Genomic DNA, 23984 nt, shown 5'->3' with positions numbered 1-23984 from the left:
TCTATTTCATCAACCTATCCCTTTTATTCTTTTAATCAAAACTTTATTGAAGATCATGGGAAAGTGGCAAAAATGGTTCTTTAATTCTTTTTTTTCCTTAAATTCTTAATTCTCATTTACTGTTGGATATTTTGAAGTGTTTTTTAATGTGATATGGGAAGATAAACAGAAGTATGCTTTGTTTTTCAGCTTTTGAAAAATTTCATCACAAAAAAAGCTCCTTGTCCTCATCTTCTAGAAGACGGACTATCAATGACATAGACTCCATTAGCCTAACAACTGATGATCTGTTAAAACTTCCAGCAGATGGATCATTTCCTTTTACTTGTGTTGGACCAGGTCATCAAATTACCAAGAAAACCAAGAAATGCATTGGAAGACTGAGTTTATCAGACACTGAAAAGAATCACAATTTTCAAGAACCCTGCATTGCCAGAAGCAAGGATAACTTAGTTACTCCTGTGGTATACACAAATATAAATGGAAAGCAGTGTCATAAGCTAAAAAACCTAAAACTTGTGAATAAGACGAGTAAATGCATTTCTGAACCATCTTTTTTTAAGAAATCATCTTTCAAGGACAGTTCAGAACGTGATCTTGAAAAGAATTACCCAAGATGGCTCACTGGTCATAAATCTGACCTTAATGTTTCAGGGATAACTAGTCTACCTGATTTCAAATATCCAGTCTGGCTCCACAACCAAGACTTGCTACCTGACACAAATAGTCAAAGTATTTATAAAATATTTAAAGACGAGCATTGTTCCCCAAGACATAGTTATCAGGCACAAAGAACTTCTCGACCTATGAATAAATTAGATTGTTTCGAATATTCTTTTGAACCCTCAAATAGTTCAGATTTCTTGAGTGGTGATAAAAGATTTGTTAATGAATATAAATGTGATTCTGAGCATAGCCAATGTCATTGTGAGAATCCACTTCTTCCAGGACAATCCAAAAAGCCATTCAATGGTAATTGTTTTTTGTTTGCTTTTAAGAATCAAAGAAAATGCTGTAAATTTGACCTAATATCTAGGAGCTTTTATGTTATATTCTTGATGTAATGATCAGATTATATATTTTTTGAACTCTTATGATTTTCATTTTAAGTAGCATTTTATAACTAGAAAATATCTACTTTTATTTGTTTGAAATGTCACATTTTGACATAATTTGCTGTTAAAGATGTGTAGAGGGGGTATCCCCCAAAAATGTATGCATACTTTAACAGCTGATAGCTCAATTTTGAAAATGAAATGTATTTTTTTAAATATATTTTATTCATTTTTTACAGAGAGAAAGGGAGAGGGATAGAGAGTTAGAAACATGGATGATAGAGAAACATTGATCAGCCTCCTGTACACCCCCTACGGGGTATGCACCCGCAACCAAGGTACATGCTCTTGACCAGAATTGAACCTGGGACCCTTGAGTCCGCAGGCCAACGCTCTATCCACTAAGCCAAACTGGTTAGGGCGAAAATGAAATGTATTTTAATAAACACTGCCTTTATAATTATTCAAAGTGTGTGTATACATTTTGGGGGGCACCCTGTATGCATACCAAGTTATCTGAATCCTTGTTGCTTTATGAGATTTTGCCATGCTTTGCATTTATTTTTTTCTTAATTAATGTAGTCTTTTAAAATAGGTGACAAAATTGAATTACTTATCCTGAAGGCCAAGAGAAATCTAGAGCATTGTACTGAATTACCAAAGTCGATGAAACAGGATGATAGTCCTTGTTCATTAGATAAACTGGAAGCAGAAAGATCGTGGGAAAATGTTCCTGTTGCTTTGTAAGTACGTTATTAATGGAAAACTCATGTAAGGTCATTAGTTTTCCATATGGAAAATACATGAACATCTAATTTATTTTTATATAACTTGATTATAACTAGCAATGTAATGACATGGTAATTCTGTAGAAAATGGTGTTCAGTGTTGCTTTGCTTGATATTATTTTTCATTTGTTACCACAAGATCGTGGGTTATTTCATAACTTAAGTACATTATATAACTTTTGTTTTTGTTACAGTTCCTTTTGTTGCACTATAAAATATTGATATATGTTTACTGTGAGGAATTAGAACCAAAAGCAACTATTTTGTAGAAGAAGGAGGAGGGCTATGGAAGTCTTGTTACTTTCTACTATATTCTCTCCATATATTAAGAGTTATCTATTTTCATTTACTTTTACTTTCTCTTTCAGTCGTTATTTTCCGTAAACGATGGTCCATTTTTATATTGTATAAATTTTTATAATTTCTAAGATTATTTTCATTTGTATATTTAACGTTTCAATGACATAGTTTCTCAGAATAATTTAAGAAGTGTTCACCTAGATAACTGAATGTGAACTTAGAGTAAGGATTAGGAGTTTAGATAGGAAAGCTTTTTTTAGTGATATTATTATATTTAGACTTATTAGAAATGCATTCTTGGTAACCCTATATCCTGCCTTAGTTTCTGATATTTATTATATTCAGTTGTCTAAACTTTTATTTTGACATAAATGGAGTTTATTAGTTAATGGATCCTTTTTTAGTTCTCAATTAAATGTCTTTTTTATTTTTATTTATTTATTTTTAAATGTGGGCACTGACTACAATACTGGTTTGGAATTCCAGCTCTGTCAGTTCTTCCCTGAGATCGTGTAAAAGTTTTGTCTACTTTGTATAATTCTACTTTGTACAAGGTCTTGTACAAGTTCTTTTGCTTTGGTGTTTTTGTGTGAGGATTCAATTGATTAGAAAAGAAATACAAGGTACTTAAGTCAGGATATGGTAATCTCGTAAATTGTAATTTGGTGATTATTCAAAATACATTTTTTCTTTGTTTAGCTTTATTTATTTTTTTATTTATTTTATTTTATTTTATTTTATTTTATTTTATTTTATTTTATTTTATTTTATTTTATTGCTTACAGTCTTACAAAGGGTATTACATATGTGTCCCTTTTTTCCCCCCGCCCTTGACAATCCCCTGGCCTCCCCTACTCCCCAGTATCTTATGTCCATTGATTATGCTTATATGCATGCATACAAGTCCTTTGGTTGATCTCTTACCCCCCTCCCTCCTGCCCCTCACCCCTCCCCGGCCTTCCCGCTGCAGTTTGACAATCTGTTTGAGGCTGCTCTGCCTCTGTATCTATTATTGTTCAAAAGTTTATAATGGTCTCTATTATCCATGAATGAGATCATGTGGTATTTTTCCTTCATTGACTGGCTTATTTCACTTAGCATAATGCTCTCCAGTTCCATCCATGCCGTTGCAAATGGTAAGAGTTCCTTCTTTTTTACAGCAGCATAGTATTCCATCGTGTAGATGTACCACAGTTTTCAAATCCATTCATCTACTGATGGGCACTTAGGCTGTTTCCAGATTCTAGCTATGGTGAATTGTGCTGCTATGAACATATGGGTGCATATATCCTTTCTGATTGTTGTTTCTGGTTTCTTGGGATATATTCCTAGAAGTGGGATCACAGGGTCAAATGGGAGTTCCATTTTTAGTTTTTTGAGGAAACTCCATACTGTCTTCCATAGTGGCTGCACCAGTCTGCATTCCCACCAGCAGTGCACGAGTGTTCCTTCTTCTCCACATCCTCTCCAGCACTTGTTTGTTGATTTGTTGATGATAGCCAATTTGACAGGTGTGAGATGGTACCTCATTGTTGTTTTGATTTGCATCTCTCGGATGATTAGTGACTTTGAGCATGTTTTCATATGTCTGTTGGCTTTCTGAATGTCCTCTTTTGAAAGGTGTCTATTTAGGTCCTTTGCCCATTTTTTGATTGGATTGTTTATCTTCCTTTTGTTAAGTTGTATGAGTTCCCTATAAATTTTGGAGATTAGGCCCTTATCAGATATGACATTGGCAAATATGTTTTCCCACACAGTCGGTTTTCTCGTTGTTTTGTTGATGGTTTCTTTTGCTGTGCAGAAGCTTTTTATTTTGATGTAGTCCCATTTGTTCATTTTCTCTTTAGTTTCAAGTGCCCTAGGAGCTGTATCAGTGAAGAAATTGCTTTGGCATATGTCTGAGATTTTGTTGCCTTTGGCTTCTTCTAGAATTTTTATGGTTTCCTGTCGTACATTTAAGTCCCTTATCCATTTTGAGTTTATTTTTGTGTATGGTGTAAGTTGGTGATCTAGTTTCATTTTCTTGCATATATCTGTCCAATTTTCCCAACACCATTTATTGAAGAGACTATCTTGGCTCCAGTGTATGTTCTTGCCTCCTTTGTCAAATATTAATTGAGCATATTGGTTTGGGCCGATTTCTGGGCTCTCTATTCTAGTCCATTGATCTATATGCCTGTTCTTGTGCCAGTACCAGGCAGTTTTGAGAACAGTGGCTTTGTAATACATCTTGATATCTGGTATTGAGATCCCACCTACTTTTTTCTTTCTCAGGATTGGTGCAGTTATTCGGGGTCTTTTTTTATTCCAGATGAATTTTTGGAGGGTTCGTTCTAGATCTGTGAAGTATGCCATTGGTATTTTAATGGGAAGTGCATTGAATTTATAGATTGCTTTGGGTAGTATGGACATTTTAATGATGTTGATTCTACCAATCCATGAACACGGTATGTTCTTCCATCTGTTTATGTCTTCCTCTATCTCTTTTTTCAACGTCCTGTAGTTTTCTGAGTAGAGGTCTTTTACCTCTTTAGTTAAGTTTATTCCTAGGTAGCTTAATTTTTTTGGTGCGATGGTGAATGGGATTGTTTTTATAATCTCTCTTTCTGAAAGTTCACTATTGGTGTATAGCAATGCCTCAGATTTCTTGGGTTAATTTTGTATCCTGCTACATTGCCAAATTCATGTATTAAGTCTAGTAGCTTTTTGATGGAGTCTCTAGGGTTTTGTATGTATAATATCATGTCATCTGCAAATAAGGACAGTTTTACTTCCTCTTTTCCAATTTGGATGCCTTTTATTTCTTCTTCTTGCCGAATCGCAATGGCTAACACTTCCAGTACTATGTTGAACAGGAGTGGTGAAAGGGGACATCCCTGTCTTGTTCCTGTTCTTAGGGGAAATGGTGTTAGTTTTTGTCCATTGAGTATGATGTTGGCTGTGGGCCTGTCATATATGGCTTTTATTATGTTGAGGTATGATCCTTCTACTCCCGCCTTGCTGAGAGTTTTTATCAAAAATGGGTGTTGGATTTTGTCAAATGCTTTTTCTGCATCAATTGATATGACCATGTGGTTTTTTTCTTTCAATTTGTTTATGTGATGTATCCCGTTTATTGATTTGCGGATATTGTACCATCCTTGCATCCCTGGGATAAATCCTACTTGGTCATGGTGTATGATCTTTCTGATGTACTGCTGGATCCGATTTGCTAAGATTTTGTTGAGGATTTTGGCATCTATGTTCATGAGGGATATTGGCCTGTAATTCTCTTTCATTGTGTTGTCTTTACCTGGTTTTGGTATTAGCGTGATGCTGGCTTCATAGAATGAGCTTGGAAGTGTTCCTTCCTCTTGAATTTTTTGTAGTAGTCTGAGGAGGATAGGTTTTAGTTCTTCCTTGAATGTTTGGTAAAACTCCCCTGTGAAGCCATCTGGTCCTGGGCTTTTGTTTGCTGGAAGCTTTTTGATGACTGCTTCAATTTCTTCCATAGTTATTGGCCTATTGAGATTTTTGGATTCTTCCTGATTGAGTTTTGGAATGTTGTATTTTTCTAGGAATTTCTCCATTTCCTCCAGGTTGTCTAGTTTGTTGGAGTAGAGCTGTCCATAGTATTTTTTAACAATCATTTGTATTTCTGTGGGGTCTGTTGTTATTTCGCCTCTATCATTTCTGATTTTGTTTATTTGGGTCCTCTCTCTTTGCTTCTTGGTGAGTCTGGCTTGAGGTTTGTCAATTTTGTTTATCCTTTCAAAGAACCAGCTCTTGGTTTCATTGATTTTCTGTATTTTTTTTTTTTTGGTCTCTATGTCATTTATTTCTGCTCTAATCTTTATTATCTCCTTCCTTCTGCTCACTCTGGGCTTTTCTTGTTGCTCTCTTTCTAATTCTTTGAGTTGTAGAGTTAGATGATTTACTACCATTTTTTCTTGTTTTTTGAGATAGGCCTGTAGAGCTATAAACTTCCCTCTCAGGACTGCTTTCATTGTGTCCCATAGGTTTTGGATTGTTGTGTTTTCATTGTCATTAGTTCCAGGATGTTTTTGATTTCTTCTTTGATCTCATTGTTAACCCAATCAATATTTAATAACATGCTATTCAGCTTCCAAGTGTTTGAGTATTTGGGGTTGTTTTTATTGTAGTTTATTTCTAATATTATGCCATCGTGGTCTGAGAAGATGCTTTTTATGATTTCAATCTTCTTGAATTTGGGGAGACTTTGCTTGTGACCCAATATGTGGTCTATTTTTGAATATGTCCCATGAGCATCAGAGTGGAATGTATATTCCCTGGCTTTGGGGTGAAGTGTTCTGAAGATGTCTATTAAGTCCATCTGATCTAGTGAGTCATTTAGGAATGCTGTTTCTTTGCTGATTGTTTGTCTAGAGGACTTATCCAGTGATGTCAGTGGTGTATTAAAGTCCCCTACTATGATTGTATTGTTGTCAATCTCTCCTTTGAGATCTTCCAGGAGTTTTTTTTATCAATTTGGGTGCTCCTGCATTGGGTGCATATATGTTTACCAGAGTTATATCTTCTTCTTGTATTGATCCCTTTAGTATTATGAAGTGGCCTTCCTTATCTCTTGTTATGGCCTTCACTTTGAGGTCTATTTTGTCTGATATAAGTATTGCTACCCCAGCTTTCTTTTCCTTTCCATTTGCCTGAAAGATACTTTCCCATCCCTTCACTTTCAGTCTGTGTGAGTCCCTTCTAATGAGGTGGGTCTCTTGTAGACAGCAGATGTATGGGTCATGTTCTTTTATCCATTCAGCCACTCGATGTCTTTTGGTGGGAGCATTTAGTCCGTTTAAGTTTAAAGTTATTATTGAAAGGTACTTGTTTGTAGCCAATTCTTTTTTGTGTGTGGCTGTTTTCTTTCTGAGCCTTTTAGTTCTTTTTACACCAGTCCCTTTAGCATTTCTTGTATTGCTGGCTTGGTGGTGATAAACTCCCTTAGCCTTTTTTTGTCTGTGAATCTTCTTATTTCCCCTTCAATTTTGAATGATAGCCTTGCTGGATAGAGTATTCTTGGATTCAGTCCTTTGCTTTGCATCACTTTGTAAATTTCCGTCCATTCTTTTCTGGCCTGATGTGTTTCTGTTGAGAAATCATTTGATAATCTAATGGGAGATCTCTTGTATGTAACTTTCCGTCTCTCTCTTGCAGCCTGTAAGATTCTCTCTTTGTCCTGAACATTTGCCATGGTAATTATGATGTGTCTTGGTGTGGGTCTTTTTGGGTTCACCTTGTTTGGGACTCTCTGGGCTTGTGTGACTTTTTTCTTCCCCTCAGGGAAGTTTTCTGATGTTATTTCTTCGAGTAGGTTTTCTAATCCGTGTTCATCTTTCTGTTGTTCTGGCACCCCTATTATTTGTATGTTGTTTCGTTTCATGTTGTCCCAAAGCTCCCTTAGGCTGTCTTCCTGTCTTTTAATTTTTTTCTCCAATTGCAGTACAGTTTGGGTGTGTTTTGCTTCCTTGTCTTCTAATTCACTAATTCGGTCCTCCGCTTCTCCTAGTCTACTATTGATACTTTCATGGTGTTTTTTATTGCAGCTATATCACTCTTCATTTCTTCTTGGGTCTTACTTAAGTTGTTGATTTTTTCATCTGTTTCTTCTAGCTTCTTCCATATGTTATTGATTTTTTCATCTGTTTCTTCTTGCTTCTTGCATAGGTAGTTGACTTTTTCATCTGTTTCTTCTAGCTTCTTGCATAAGTTGTTGACTTTTTCCTCTGTCCGGTTTATGCACTCTAGGACCCTTATTCTGAATTCTTTTTCTGTCATGTGGCATGCCTCTGTATCATTTAGCTGCTTTTCGGGCGAGTCCTCTTTTTATTTCCTTTGGGGGTTTCTTTGTCTACCCATGTTTGATCTCACTGACATATCTAGACGTTGAGTCATTCAGTGGCTGCTCCCTGGGTGGCAGTGACTCCTTGGGCTGTAGTTGCTCTTCGGGCGGTTGCGGTAGCCGCTGCTCCTCAGTTGGCAGCAGCTCCTCTGGTGGGTGCTGTTGACAGCTGTGGTGGCTCTTCTGGCTGGTGCGGGGAGGTTTCACGTACAGCTGCTAATCCTCAGACAGAGGGTGTGGTGCTCAGGAGGCTGCTGTTTCTTGGATCTGCTGCGTTGATTTTAAAGGCACAAAATACAACACAACAAGGCACCACGTACCAGGCACTTTCCAGGGGAGCTCTGCCCTTCCCGGCTGCAAACCGTCTCACCAGCTGAGTAGTTTGACCAATTTGGGGTGGGTGTTATTAGTTTCAGCTGCTTACTCCATTTGTTCCGGGAGCCGACCTGGGACGCGTCTGCCTATATCGCCGCCATCTTCCTTCTCCCCAATAATATATATATTTTTTTTAATATATTTTATTGATTTTTTACAGAGAGGAAGGGAGAGAGATAGAGAGTCAGAAACATCGATGAGAGAGAAATATCGATCAGCCGCCTCCTGCACATCCCCCACTGGGGATATGCCCGCAACCCAGGTACATGCCCTTGACCGGAATCGAACCTGGGACCCCTCAGTCCGCAGGCCGACGCTCTATCCACTGAGCCAAACCGGTTTCGGCCCCAATAATATTTTTTTAAAATGAGTCAATAGATCTAATTTTTAAATTTGTCTTTATTTTTTTTAAATATATATATTGATTGATTTCAGAGAGAGAGAGATAGAAACATCAATGATGAGAGAGAATCATTGATCGGCTGCCTCCTGCATGCCCCCTCCTGGGGATTGAATCTGAAATCTGGGCATGTGCCCTTGACTGGAATCGAACCTAGGACCCTTCAGTCCAAAGGCTGACATCCTATCTATTGAGCCAAATCAGCTAGGGCTATTTTTATTTCTTAATTTCTCTTTATCAGTTGTTCTGTGTATTTGTAGAGTACTATAGCTGCAATACTTTGCTTTCAGTTGGAACCCAAATGGGTGCGCAAATAATATCAGAGATATTTAAGGGTAAAAATTTTAATGTAGTTTATAATTAGATAATATAATTTCTGGCTAGTATAATTATTACCATCAGTGGTTTGGCCCAGTACTTTGTATACAGTAGTTGATGTTTAGAAAATTGGGTTCATATAGTGATGGGTATGTTTGTATATAAAATTAATGATGGATTGTGAGATGAAGGAATAGACCTAGCCTTAGTATGACATTGACAAATTATTATCAATCTGTCATAAAAAAAAATTGGCCCTAGCCGGTTTGGTTCAGTGGATAGAGCGTCACCCTGTGGACTGAAGGGTCCCAGGTTCGATTCCAGTCAAGGGCACATGCCCAGGTTTTGGGCTTGATCCCCAGTAGGCGGTGTACAGGAGGCAGCCAATTAATTATTCTCTCTCATCATTGATGTTTCTATCTCTCTCCCTTTCTCTCTGAAATCAACAAAAATATATATTTTTTAAATATTGACCTGGATGTACTCAAAGTAATATACTAAAAGATGGAGTACAACTGTAATCAGATAATTGCTTTTTTTGTTTTAATGGAAAATTCCAAAGAAATACAAAGTAGAAGAGTAGCATAATGAATCCTTATGTACTCAGCACCCACCTTCAATAATCAGGTTAATGCTTTTGATAATGGTGGGTGGGTGTACAAACTCTTATAAAGAATGAGGGAAAAAACTACTGGAGAACAATAAAAAGCTGAGTTACAAATTAAATGAGTTAATAATGAATTGCTGCTAATAAAGAAAAATTATTGTGAAATTTACATATTATAAAGATACTTAGATATCTGAGTACTTGAGTTAGAAACACATCTCATATTGATATATATATGTGTGTGTGTGTGTATATATATGTATATATATGTGTGTGTGTGTGTGTATGTATATATATATGTGTATGTATGAGAGAAAGATAGTATGAGTTTATTTTCTGTGACTAACAGAATCTGGTTTGGGGAAAATTCTTACTTTTGCTAGGGATGCCCTTTTTTCTGCTACCCCTTAAATTAAGAAAAAATTAATATTTATTGAGCATCTATTAAAGGTGCCAGGTACATGGCGTTAATTTATGCAGTACTTCTGTGAAATAAGTGGGACTACAAATGTAGAAATTGAAGTTCAGATAAATAAGTTACTTAAGGTCATATAGTGACTGGGTTTGGGATTTGAATTTAGGAATTATAATTTCAAATTTGATTATTTTCCCACTCTAATCTGTTTTATATGTTAATGCCAGTTCTGGAGTGGGGCATCTGTCCTATTGCTTTGACGTGGCAGAAAGTATAACTGCCATCCCAGTAGAAAATCCTATAAATTCATGAGAGTTTTGTGTATTATCATTGGGTAACTAACAGTGTTTAATTGGGAAAATGTACTGCTTATTTGAAACAAGTGAGCTTTCAGAGCATAGACTGTAGTTGATGGATTATTTGTTTAGTTGAAGACTAATGTCTTAAATTTTTTAAATATAATTTTATTACTGATTTCAGAGAGGAGAGGAGAGGGAGAGAGAGAGAGAGAGAAACATCAATGATGAGAGGGAATCATTGATCAGTTGCCTCCTGCATGCGCCACTCTGGGGATCAAGCCTGCAACATTGGCATGTGCCCTGGCTGGGACTGGAACTGTGATCTCCTGGTTCATAGGTTGACGCTCAATCACTGAGCTATGCCAGCCAGTCCAAGTTTTTTTTTCTTGAAGCTTTAAAGGAGAAGCAAGGAAATAGGGTAAGATTCTGGTATAAATTCAGGAAGCTGAGAGAATTATCAAGCAACATCAATATAATCATATCTATAACAGTTATTTCTTGGTGACCATTTATATTTAAATGATAACCATTCAATTATATACTGCCTAATTTTTATAAATTGGGAACTTGATTGCTATCTTGTCTATCTTGTCTCTTAAACCCTATGTAGTAAATCTCCTGTTCCTATTAACTCTGATGACAGTCCTCAACAAGCTCCAAGGACAAAGTATGCTAAAAGTTTCCTTGAAGACTTTTTAAATGATGATGATGATCAGGTGGGTGAAGTTAAATCTTTTTAACTTATTAAAAGACTAGAAGCCCGGTGCACGGATTTGTGCACTGGTGCGGTCCCTCGGCCTGGCCTGCACCCTATTGCAATCCAGGACCCCTCGGGGGATGTTGGAGGCCCGGTGCACGGTTTTGGCCCGATCCCGACAGGTCAGGCTGAGGGACCCCACCGGTGCACAAATTGTGCATCGGGCCTCTAGCATGCATATAAAATCTTTGGTTAATCTCTTCCCGCCCTTCCCTCTGAGATTCATCATTCTGTTCCATGTTTCCACACCTGTGCATTGATCGTCTGCCCCTGGTGGTCAGTGCGCATCATAGCTACCAGTTGAACAGTCGAACAGTCACTTAGGCTTTTATATATATAGATAAATTCTAAAGTAGAGGGACCTGGGATTGAACTCTTACAGAAAGCCTAAATTGTCATTACAATTTTGGTCTGTTTGTTTTCTGGAAAACATATAAAACAGATCATTATAGAGTAAATTATATCTTCCCACAGGGCAGCTGATTATTGAGAGTTGTGTTTCTGAGATACAGTTGTAAATCTCTATTTTTTTTATGATTTGTTGTTGGTGTTGTTAATCATCATTGGAGGATATTTTTCCATTGATCTTTTTTTTAGAGAGAGTAGAAGAGAGAGGAAAAGATAGAAAGATCGATGTGAGAGAAACATATCTATTGGTTGCCACCTGTGCACACCCTGACCATGGCCAGGGTCAGGGAGGAGCCTATAACCAACGTACATGCCCTTGACTGGATTCGAACCCAGGACCCTTTGGTTCACAGGCCAGTACTCTATCCACTGAGCAAAACTGGCTGGGGCTCTATAATTTTTTAAATAGAAAAATATTATCCAATTTTACTAAATCAGCATATGTGCATTTTGCACATAACCCCAAAATAAAGCATAAATGTGTATATGTGCACATAAGAAATGATAAACAATTTGATTTAGAAATAAAAGCCATGGTGTTAAATACTGAAATAATGCTTTTGGGGTCTTCCAAGTGCAGACCTTATTCTACTTTCACCAGTTTTCCTACCAGTGTCTTGTTTCAGGACCCAATCCAGGATTCAGTTTTGCATTTAGTTGTCATGTCTCCGTAATCTACTTCTGTGTGCTACAATTTCTCAGTTTCCCTTGTCTGTCATGACCTTGACACTTGAAGAATACTGGTCAGTTGGCTGTTTTCTAGAAAATTCCTCCATTTGTTTTAGTCTGAAGTTTTCTCATGATTAGAATGTGGTTATGTATTTTTTGCAAGAATGCAATAGATATCATGCTGTGTGCCCTTCTCAGTGCATTATATCAGAGGGTTCGTGATGTATTGCTACCATTGATATACAGATAATGTATATCTTAGTTTGCACTGCTGTAATATGCCATAGACTTGGTGGCTTAAATAGCAAACATTTATTTCTCAGAGTTCTGGAAGCTGAGAAGTGTAAGATCAAAGTGTTTGGTGAGGTTCTGCTTTTTAGTTTGCAGGTGGCCATCTTCCCCATATATTCACATGGTAGAGAGAAGAGGGAAAGCAAGCTCTCTTGTGTCTCTTATAAGGACACAAATTTCATTCATGTGCTCCGCACTTGCCTCTCCTCCAGATATTGTCACATTCGTTAATACAATAATATAACAATATACAAAGTTATGGAAATATGTTAAAATTTGTGCTATTAACCTTGAATACTTGGTGTCTACTGGCTTTCTCTTTAGTAAAATTAATTTCCCTTTGTAATGAATAAATATCTTAGGGGAGATACTTTCAGACTATGCAAGTGGTCGAAAATTCATTCACTAATTTTAGTATCCATGGGGGAATCTTGTCTTTTCTACATTATTAATAGAAAGTCTTGTGTAATGAAGGGCTATTCCTTCTCCCCCCACTTATTTGTTTATTAAATTATATCAGCAGGGATTCGTAGATATTTATTTTATTCTAGGTTTATAATACAACTAGAGGTCCGATGCACAAAATTCGTGCAAGAGTAGGCGTTCACAGCCGCAGCTCCTCGATCCCTCCCTCGCAGCCACATGCAGCTGTCTTGCTCCCATGGCTGCAGCCCCCCAGCCCCAGCTTCATCTGGAAGGTCGTCCAGAAGGACATCCAGACAGTCATTCTGCTGTTCGGCTGTTCAGTTGATTTGCATGTTACGCTTTTATTACTATAGATATTATTTATTTTGTTGCTCAAATTCTTCCAGTTTAGGCCATAAGGATTTCCTTCAGTTGGCTCCTGTGTCTTTTTGACATGTCCCCCTTTTTTTGAGCTGTGGTTCTTTTTATTGGAAAATGTTGTTTAGCCATTATACTTAACTGAATCTCTTCACCAATGAGAGCACACTTTTAATACTTTTTAAAAAAATTATTGTTTAAAGTATTACATATGTCTCCTTTTTCCCGATTGACACCCCTGAGGGCAAGCCCCCACCACCCCAGTGTCTGTGTCCATTGGTTATGCTAATGTGACACTTCTAATATTCTTTGCTAGTCAACAATTTCCTCTAGATTTGAAGTTTAAATTATACACATATTTACGGTCTATGTTGAATATGTTAAATCACAGAAATCTTAAGAGGACTATTTGCCACTTTGTGGATAGTTTCAGTACACAGCAACTCATGTATATATGTAAAAATAATAGGTTGGTAAAGACTTTAAAAAAAAGAAGTTTGAAAATATCCATTACAGATTCTTTTAAAAGAATCCTGACCACCTATGTAGCTTAAGTGCTATTGCCTTCTTGGGATGTAGATAAGATCAGTGCTAATTAAGTTATGAGTGTTTTTTAGGTAGCAAGGAATGTGTGACCCATGAAGAGATGGAAAACCAGTATTCTGTGTGTCAAACATATTTAAAAGGGTGTAGAGAATAATGTATTTAAAATTCTAGTTATTGCTCACCTGATAATCAGCTCCATTTACACATCTGAAAAGAGCAGGTTGACTTACCTGCTCTCTGGGGATGTTTTCGTTCTAAAAATCTTTGATTTTAAATCTACTAAATGAATGCATTACAAACATAAACAAGTACTAAACCAAGATGGCGGCATAGGTTAACGCTGGAGATTGCTGCCTCGAACAGCCACTTCAAAAAACAACTAAAAGACGGAACGGACATCATCCAGAACCACAGGAAGGCTGGCTGAGTGGAAATTCTACAACTAGGAGGAAAGAGAATATCATACCCAGACTCAGAGGAGGCGCAGTGCTGAAGTGAAATACTAAGGTGCAGAGTGCACGTGGAGCGGGCTGGAGGCGGAGGGCGCGGTTGTTGTTTTCAATCGGGAGGAAGTTTCAGACTCTGAGCTCCAGATCCGGGCGAGTCTCTAGGGACCCAGACTCAAACGGGAGAAGCGGGACTGTCTGGCTTCGGTCGGAACTCGAAGGCAGCTTTCTCTCCGAGGTTTGCAGCGGTTGCTGGGACTCTGTGAGGCAGAGCCCCTAGGGACGGAACTGAGAGCAGCCATAACTGCTTGCTCTGGCCTGCCCTGTAGATCCCTGGGACCCACCCTGCCCAAGCCCTGGGCAGAGCCAGGATAGCCTCAGGCAAACGCTAGATTAGCACCGCCCTAGAGATCCAGCACAGAAGCTCTCCCACTGCAGACACAGCGGACTCTCATAGCCAGTTGGCCTGGAGGTCAAATCACCCCTGGTATTGCCGACAACAATCAAGGCTTAACTACAACAAGACTGCACACAAAGAACACTACAGGGTGCACCAAAAAAGCATAAAAAATGCGGAGACAAAGAAACAGGACAAAACTGTCAATGGATGATATTGAGTTCAGAACCACACTTTTGAGGTTTCTTAAGAACTATCTAGAAGCCACTGATAAATGTAGTGAGATCCTCAAGAAATCTAATGAGACCCTCGATGTTATGATAAAGAACCAACTAGAAATTAAGCATACACGGTCTGAAATAACGAATACTACACAGACTCCCAACAGCAGACCAGAGGAGCGCAAGAATCAAGGCAAAGATTTGAAATGCGAAGAAGCAAAAAACACCCAACCAGAAAAGCAAAATGAAAAAAGAATCTGAAAATACGAAGATAGTGTAAGGAGCCTCTGGGACAGCTTCAAGCATACCAACATCAGAATTATAGGGGTGCCAGAAGATGAGAGAGAGCAAAATATTGAAAACCTATTTGAAGAAATAATGACAGAAAACTTACCCCACCTGGTGAAAGAAATAGACTTACAGGTCCAGGAAGCCCAGAGAATCCCAAACAAAAGGAATTGAAAGAGGACCACACCAAGACACATCATAATTAAAATGCCAAGAGCAAAAGACAAAGAGAGAATCTTAAAAGCAGCAAGAGAAAGAAACTCAGTTACCTACAAGGGAATATCCATACGACTGTCAGCTGATTTCTCAACAGAAACTTGGCAGGCCAGAAGGGAATGGCAAGAAATATTCAAAGTGATGAATACCAAGAACCTACAACCAAGATTACTTTATCCAACAAAGCTATCATTCAGAACTGAAGGTCAGATAAAGAGCTTCACAGATAAGGAAAAGCTAAAGGAGTTCATCACCACCAAACCAGTATTATATGAAATGCTGAAAGGTATCCTTTAAGAAGAGGAAGAAGAAGAAAAAGGTAAAGACACAAATTATGAACAACAAACATGCATCTATCAACAAGTGAATCTAAGAATCAAGTGAATAAATAATCTGGTGATCATAATAGAACCAGGGACATAGAAAGGGAATGGACTGACTATTCTTGGGGGGAAAGGGGTGTGGGAGATGCGGGAAGAGACTGGACAAATATCATGCACCTATGGATGAGGACAGTGGGTGGGGAGTGAGGGCGGAGGGTGGGGCTGGAACTGGGAGGAGGGGAATTATGGGGGGAAAAAAGAGGAACAAATGTAATAATCTGAACAATAAAGATTTAATTAAAAAAAAAACATAAACAAGTACTATTCATTTTGAAAGAGCAAAAACTAGAAAGGATATGCCACACTGTTAATAATGATTACCACTAAGTAACTTCATCTGGGAACTAGGTAAAGGGAGGTGATAAGTTATGCACAACATTTAAAAACACTCTGTTGACATGTATTGTTAGGATTTTTGCATTAATTTTGTGTTGGGGAGAATATTACAAAATATAACATTTTGCCCCCAAATTTGGATGGTTAATTGATCACCTGTTTTAACCTTAGAGCTGTACCCTGTCTGGAGGAAAACATCATGGTCCTGTTGAAGCCCTGAAACAAATGTTATTTAATCTTCAAGCCGTACAAGAACGTTTTAATCAGAATAAAACTGTGGAGCCAAATGGAGAGATTAAACAAGTAAGCACAAACTTGATTTATGAATTTGGATCTGTGAAGAGATAAGAATTCTTTCTAGAACCTCTTTAGTTAGACCTCCAGTTTTATGTTAATAAGCAGGCCACATAACACATGTTGTAGAGTTGGATTATTCTTTTTTCCCCCCCAGAAACTTATTCACATTGAATACTGTTAGATTTCTGCAGTTGTATATCCATGAATGGATTGTTTTATTTAGTTTATGGTTATAAATACACCATCTCATTTAGATATGATGATATCACAACTATGGTATGAACGGATTATAAAAGTTGTTTTTGAATTGTCTACAAAATTTTTCTCTGTACTCCAACTTGTATTTATAAATTGGGGAGATCTAGAAAACCTTTTTTTTTTTTTTTTAAATCCTCACCCAAGGACATTTTCATTGATTTTTAGAGGGAGAGAAAAACATCAATGTGAGAGGGAAATATTGATTGGTTGCCGCACCTGCCCCACTTGGGGACTGGTATCAAACCTGCAACCCAGACATGTGCCCTGACTGGGAATCAAACCCAAGACTTTTTAGAGTATGGGACAATACAACCACCCACTGAGCCACACTGGCCAGGGTGAAAATGTTTCAGCATTAGACTTCTCCACAGACCTTTGTCGTCTGAAATTTAATTTTGGTGCCATGTGTTTATTGACTTCTGAATACAGTTATGTAAAGTTTTATTTTGAAAATACTGAATTTTTTTATATTTCCTAGGAATTTGGAAATCTGTTTCTGCTTTGGCTACTGTTCTTTAGTGATTGAATTTTTTCACAATAATATAGTGTTTATGAATATATTCTTATTCATAACTTGGGAGAATATTTATATAATACCAAGTTTGATTAAATTCTAATTCTGCCACTTACTAATTTCTGTTTTCTCTTCTGCAAAATGAGGTTGTTAAGCCCTAGTTGGTTTGGCTTAGTGGATAGAGCATCAGCCTGTGGACTAAAAGGTCCCAGGTTCGATTCCAGTCAAGGGCACATACCTGGGTTGTGGGCCCAACCTCAGTAGGGGGCATGCAGGAGGCAACTGATCAATGGTTCTTTCTCATCATTGATATTTCTATCTCTCTTTCCCTCTCTCTTCCTCTCTGAAATCAATAAAAATATATTTGGGGAAAAAAAGGTTGTTGAGAAATTGAGACAGATTATATAAAGTACTTATTATAGGGCTTGGCACCTGATAAAAGTTTAATAAATACCTTATCCTATATAATTAAAGCCTAATATGCTAAAGTGTCTGGTCAGCCAGTTGGCAGTTCAACCAATCAAAGCATAATATGCTAATGATATACTAAGGCCACTCAACTGCTCGCTATGATGTGCGCTGACCACCAGGGGGAGAGGCTCCAACCAGTAGGTTAGCTTGCTGATGGGGTCCAGCTGATCGGGACTGAGCAAGATGGGCTGGACATGCCCTGGAGCCCTGCTGTGGTCCCTCCCTGGCTGGCTAACCTGCGTCCCTCTCCGGCCCCTATCATGCACCGGTGGGGTCCCTTGGCGTGGCCTGTGCCCTCTCGCTATCAGGGGCCCCTCGGAATGTCAGAGAGCCAGTTTCAGCCCGATCCTGCAGGCCAGGCCAAGGGACCCCACTGGTGCACGAATTCGTGCACCGGGCCTCTAGTTAATAAAATAATTACCCTAGTAATAAAAACATTAAAAAACTTAAATAGTAATACTTAAATTGTTTAAATATAAGAATGCCTTAAAATACTTAATAAATGTTTTTGTTGTCATTTTGATAGGATTATTCAGTAGAGCTTTCTGAAATTCAGTTTTCATTACAAATGAGTAGGTTAACTCCTGGAGATTATCATGGCCTGCTCTTTGGAGTTGTATTTCTTAATTTTTATGTTTCCATTCTAATGATCATAATATTAACATAAAATGTGTAATTTATTTTTCTTTCCTTCCCTTTTTAAACATTGAGACAAGACTGAGTTCATTATAAAGTCATAATTTCAAACCAAGATTTGATTTTTTTATTGGACATAATTTAAAAGCATACTTTAGGACAATTTAAAGATGAATCTAAATATAGTTATATTATTTTTAGAAAAAATATGTAATACTTTACTGAAAATTTTTTGCTAGATTTCTTTGGAAACAAAGAGTATTTTTTTACTGTTCTTTTAAGTCACATATTCAATAGCATTTATGTTTATAATTATATTTAAATTTTCAGTATTTTGTTTCATTTGGTCTTTTTAATAATAGGTTTCAGAAGATGATTTCTCCAAATTACAATTGAAGGAAGGTATGGTTCCGATTACTAGGTCACTTCAAAAGTAAGTATTCTCTGGTAATTTCTGAATATGTTATGGGTACAAATCTATTTTAGCCATCTCTTAGATTGAAATCAGAAGGTTTCAGGGTGGAATTAAGTAGTTATAAGGATATTAAATTTCTTGGAACATACTGTTTAATCCTGAAGTTTTCTCTTAAACCTGTATTTTTCCCTATTTAAAACGTTCTTAGGACCTAATGAGATAACCTTAGACACCTAAAATATAATGATGTGAATGGCCTTAATTGATGCTCTTCTATTTCTGAACAATAACAACAATTTGAGCTAGTATTGGTGTGGATGTCCTGGAAAAACACCTTGATCATGACATGTATTTTCATATATTCCCTCTAGAACAGTGGTTCTCAACCTTGGCTGCACATTAGAATCACCTGGGAATCTTTTTGAAATCCTGATTTCTGGGCCCCATCCTCCGGAAATTCTGTTTCTTTGTTACTAATGTTGTGGCCCCACCCCATAACAAAGAAACAGAATTTCCGGAGGACGCGGCCCAGAAATCAGGATTTTAAAAAGATTCCCAGGTGATTCTAATGTACAGCCAAGGTTGAGAACCACTGTTCTAGAAGAAATACAATAATCATAAGTAATTCATTATTTGACCTATATCCACAGAAAACTAAAGTAGATATAATGTTGTGGATATAAAGATAATCTAAATGCCCTGAAGGTGTTAATCCACCTATTTTCTTTTTTTTTTTTTTTTTAATGTATTTTATTGATTTTTTACAGAGAGGAAGGGAGAGAGATAGAGAGTTAGAAACATCGATGGGAAAGAAACATCGATCAGCCGCCTCCTGCACATCTCCCACTGGGGATGTGCCCGCAACCCAGGTACGTGCCCTTGACCGGAATCGAACCTGGGACCCCTCAGTCCACAGGCCGATGCTCTATCCACTGAGCCAAACCGGTTTCGGCAATCCACCTATTTTCTTAGTGAAATTATCTTAAACTAAAAATTGGGAAGGAATACACGTCTTTCTTAATTGGCAGAGGGAGGGTATTTATTTATAGGTCTGGTTGTATGAATATAAAGTGCACTCAGAAGATGGTATACTGAGCTTGGGAAAAGCTAAGATGAAAATTTTTTTACTTTCATAACACCATTTCACTTGGCTGTATACAGTGTTGTATCATGACCCTTAAATTGATGTTTTCCCCATTAGCCTGTTTTTCATCTTTTTAGGAAAAAAAAATAAAGAATTATTTCCTTCTACAATTTTATCCTCCACTTCTCTAAGTAAATTATTTATTGTCAGCAGGGCAGATAGAGGTTAAATGACAGGAACTGACAGCTGATTGTGTAGCCAAGGTAGGGAGACTGAAGATTTCGTTTCTGCTTAACTTTCTTATTCCTTCCCATCATACCTCACCTCTCCCCTCTACTTCCCTCCCTCCTTTCTTCTATTTTTAAAAAAATTTTTTCTTACTGATTTCAGAGAGGAAGGGAGAAGGGAGAGAGAGAGATAGAAATGATGAGAGAAAATCATCAATTGGCTGCCTCCTGCACGCCCCCTGCTGGGGATCAAGCCCACAACCCAGGTATGTGCCCTTGATCAGAATCAAACCTGGGACCCCCCCTGTGCCAAACCAGCCAGGGCTTTTCCATTGTTTTTTAAAGGTATAAAACAAACTACATAGGACTAAAAAGAAACCAGGTATATTGAATTTATAGTTATGAAAATATTAAAATAAATTGCTAATTAGTAATATGTGCTTATTAATGCACTTAAAGTAAGACAATACATTTAAAATCTAGGTAAGTTAAAATTCATTTTGTAAAAACATAATATGAAGGCCTTTTGCATTGCTTGAATAAAAGCATTAAATTATGGCATGGTCTTTTACTTATTTCACATGTTGATCAGCAAACAATTAGAGAAAGGAAATATTGGAAAGCATTGATTTCTGGGTCACCAGTGATACTTACTATTCAATGAATAAACAACTAGGCTTAAAATTGTCTAGTGGTTGATCAGTTATGTCATATGAACTTTTGGATATAGACAGAAAGACTTAGATAACATAGGTTCTAACAGTTGGTTTGATACCTATTGTAATTTTGTAACTATCATATGACTATTATAATTTTGAAGTAGTGATGAGTTTAAATGATTTTGATATTCCTGTAATGATTGTAATGTGACATGAAAATATCTCCAGTTTCTGTGGCAGATTTGGTTTGTTGCTTACATGCATAATGGAAAGAAATTCTAATTTATAGGTGGTATTTAGTGAAAATAAAGATGAGGATGTTTTTTCTCTATCCATTTTCAAAGTCCTTTAAATCCAAGGGGTCTGGCCATTGGGGTTGTAAGTAAGATAAGATTCTAGTCACTTGCCTTTTTCTTTCTCTTGAATCACAACTAGTTGAATAATACACCTGAAAATAAAAGGGAAGATAATTCCCAAGTATATTTGCAAATTGTCTTTTTTTCTCATATCTGTATGCCTCTAGAAAGAAAATAATTCTTTAGGTAGAGAGATGTACTATAGGATGTAGAAATGATAGGGTCTAGTTAATTTTACCTCTGATTGCTTAGTAACTTTGGGTGAGTTATTGTCATTTAGTTAAAGCAAATGAGAATCTCAAAAATTAACTGAAGTTGCCAAGGGTAGCAGAATCCAATTTCTTCTTTTATCTATATACTAGAGGCCCAGTGCACGAAAATTCGTGCACTGAGGGGGTTCCCTTAGCCTGGCCTGCGCCCTCTTTCAGTCCGGGACCCCTTAGGGGATGTCCACCTACTGGCTTAGGCCCGCTTCTCAGGGGATCCGGCCTAAGCTGGCAGACATCCCTCTGGCAGCCTGGGAGCCCTTGGGGATATCAGTTGGACATCTTTAGCGTTGCCAAGGAGGTGGGAGAGGCTCCTGCCACCACCACTGCGCTCACAGCCATCAGCCTGGCTTATGGCAGTGAAGCTCCCCCTGTGGGAACGCATTGACCACCAGGGGGTAACTCCTGTGTTGAGCATCTGCCCCCTGCAGTGCACATCATAGCAACCACTCGTTCTACCTTTAGAGTCAATTTGCATATTACCCTTTTATTATATAGGCTATAAAAGCCAAATATGCAGATTGTCCCTGTGGGAGTTCGACTGGGAGACATCGCTCACTATGACATGCGCTGACCACCAAGGGGCAGCACGGAACAAAGGGACGCCCTGGCCAGCAGCTGGCAGCCAGGGAAGGGAGGCCCCAATCAGCCCTGATCACTAGCCAGGCCAAGGGACCCTCCCCATGCACAAATTTCATACACCGGGCCTCTAATTAATTATATTTGAGTAAGTGTTAAAGAGACACTTGGTTGAAATAGATACAATGCAGGTAATTACACTAATAGTTTCCTCCACCTCTTTATCCTGAGTATTTATTTCATTTATTGAACCTGTGGTAGAGACTGTAGAATAGGTTGTTATAGTAACCACCTTTAGCTCATCTTAGAAATTAACCATTAGAGATTACACATTGTTATTTGTTTTTCTTGATCTCTTGTTCATCAGAGATCTTAAATATGGTTGATTAATATGGTTGACATTTTTTGAGTGGCCCTTGGATCTGAAGGATAGGAGAGGGAAAACTGGAACAGTATTTTTAGAGGAAGATTGGAAAGTTAAAGCCTCTCTCTTCCTGGTTTGTTTGAAGGATGACTGAGTTTTCTCCACTGATACCTGACCTGTAATCTTAGCTTTATTTAGAGAAAACCATGTTGTTGGTATAATACTACATCATTCAACATAATTGTTGTTTGTTTCCTCCATGCTCAATAAAAATGAGTTTTCTTCAGAACTAACTGATCCTTTAGTGTTTTTTTATTTTAGCTATCTTGAATGCATATGTAAAAAATAAGCTGTACACATTGTTTCTGAAATGATATACACTGTTGTGAAAATTACTTGAAAAAATGTTTTGTTATGTGTGATAACAAATGATATCTATTGTTTCTTACTAAGCTTACTTGGAAAACTTTCAAAAAAATCTTGAATGTCAAAAATAATTTTTTAAAAGTAAATGTTTTTATAGAATTTTAGATGAATTTTAACCCTCAATTATTCAGTTATCAAAGTTTTGAAAGGAAAAATTCTCAAAGTTTGATATTTGTTATTCTATAAATTCATTTCTCTTACTAACTTTGAAGTTAATAAACAATGTAATCACCATTTCTTGCTGTCTGCGTTGCCTATTCAGTCCTTAATATTGGTTTATAATGTGTTTTATACTTTTTAATGAAGGGCTTTGCACCATTTATCTCGCCTGAGGGACCTGGTTGATGATACCAGTGGGAAACAGTCACCGAAAATGTGAAGAGGAAAATAAAAGTTTAACCAATAAATAGTCACCACAAAAACAAAAATGTATTTTTTTTCCTATTGCTTAAGCTGGCAGAATAATGATAAGCCATCCACTATTCTGATTGGTTCAATTATTGTATATTTAAAAAACAAACTTGAAAGTGTCTGTAGGTTTTGTGACCTATCCTCATTTTATGCCAAAATACCAGAATGTGAACTGGAAGGACCTACACTATTCTATAGTCTGACTTTGGTCTTCAGGCCAGCAAGTGTCTAATATTCAAAGATGGATGATTTCCGTTCTTGAAGCTCACGTGGACTTAACCTTCTTCAGCATCCTCGCCATTTTATCGTCTAGTTGTGGATTAAGAAATTCTTCTGGTTTCTATTTAAAATCTCTTAAGTGGAGTAGACTTTTTGTTACAGTTAACATCCACTTTTAAGGAACTTAAAGGAATATCAAAATTCTTGTGGTGTATCTTATCCATATGGAAGTATGTTACTTTTAAATTTTGTAAATCAAATATTTAAGATATGTTTTATTTGCAAATAACATTAATAATGGGGTGGTTCAGTGTTAAAAGGAATATTGTTCTATGTTGTGTAATCCAAGAGAACTTTGTTTAATTAATGCTTTGATTTGATTCTCTAAAAGATAGTCTTTTTTTAAGTTTTATTTTAGAGAAAGAGGAAGAGGGAGAGAGAAAAGGAAACCGATTTGTTGTTTCACTTATACATCCATTGGTTGATTCTTGTATGTGGCCTGACTGGGATCAAACCCACAACCTTGGTTATCAGGATGACACTGTAACCAACTAAACTACCTGGCCAGACTTAAGATAATCTTGATATTACTTGACAGTTTACAAAACATTTTGTGGGGAGATATTTGAGAATTTGATATTTTGATACTA

General features: G+C 37.2%; 1 protein-coding gene across 7 annotated transcripts in view; it reads left to right on the top strand.

Moving 5' to 3' along the window:
- Window positions 1-23984, top strand: part of CUNH18orf54 (chromosome unknown C18orf54 homolog) — a 32508-nt gene that overhangs the window by 5902 nt on the left and 2622 nt on the right. For 2 of the 7 annotated variants that reach the window (XM_036322849.1, XM_036322843.1), the window contains exons 3-8: window positions 190-972; window positions 1651-1798; window positions 11022-11127; window positions 16324-16455; window positions 18691-18761; window positions 23011-23564. In XM_036322849.1, coding sequence (XP_036178742.1) covers window positions 190-972; window positions 1651-1798; window positions 11022-11127; window positions 16324-16455; window positions 18691-18761; window positions 23011-23083 — 1313 coding nt within the window. In that variant the 3' untranslated portion in view covers window positions 23084-23564. Of the gene's footprint in view, window positions 1-189; window positions 973-1650; window positions 1799-11021; window positions 11128-16323; window positions 16456-18690; window positions 18762-19510; window positions 19549-20037; window positions 20080-23010; window positions 23565-23984 lie in introns of those variants that run through there. The other 5 variants (XM_036322846.1, XM_036322844.1, XM_036322848.1 and 2 more) reach the window with 4 other exon arrangements.

The sequence above is a fragment of the Myotis myotis genome, unplaced genomic scaffold, assembly GCF_014108235.1.
Source record: "Myotis myotis isolate mMyoMyo1 unplaced genomic scaffold, mMyoMyo1.p scaffold_m19_p_9, whole genome shotgun sequence".
Classification (NCBI taxonomy): domain Eukaryota; kingdom Metazoa; phylum Chordata; class Mammalia; order Chiroptera; family Vespertilionidae; genus Myotis; species Myotis myotis.
The sequence above is the reverse complement of the archived record's forward strand: the minus strand, read 5'-3'. Positions and strand labels throughout refer to the sequence as shown.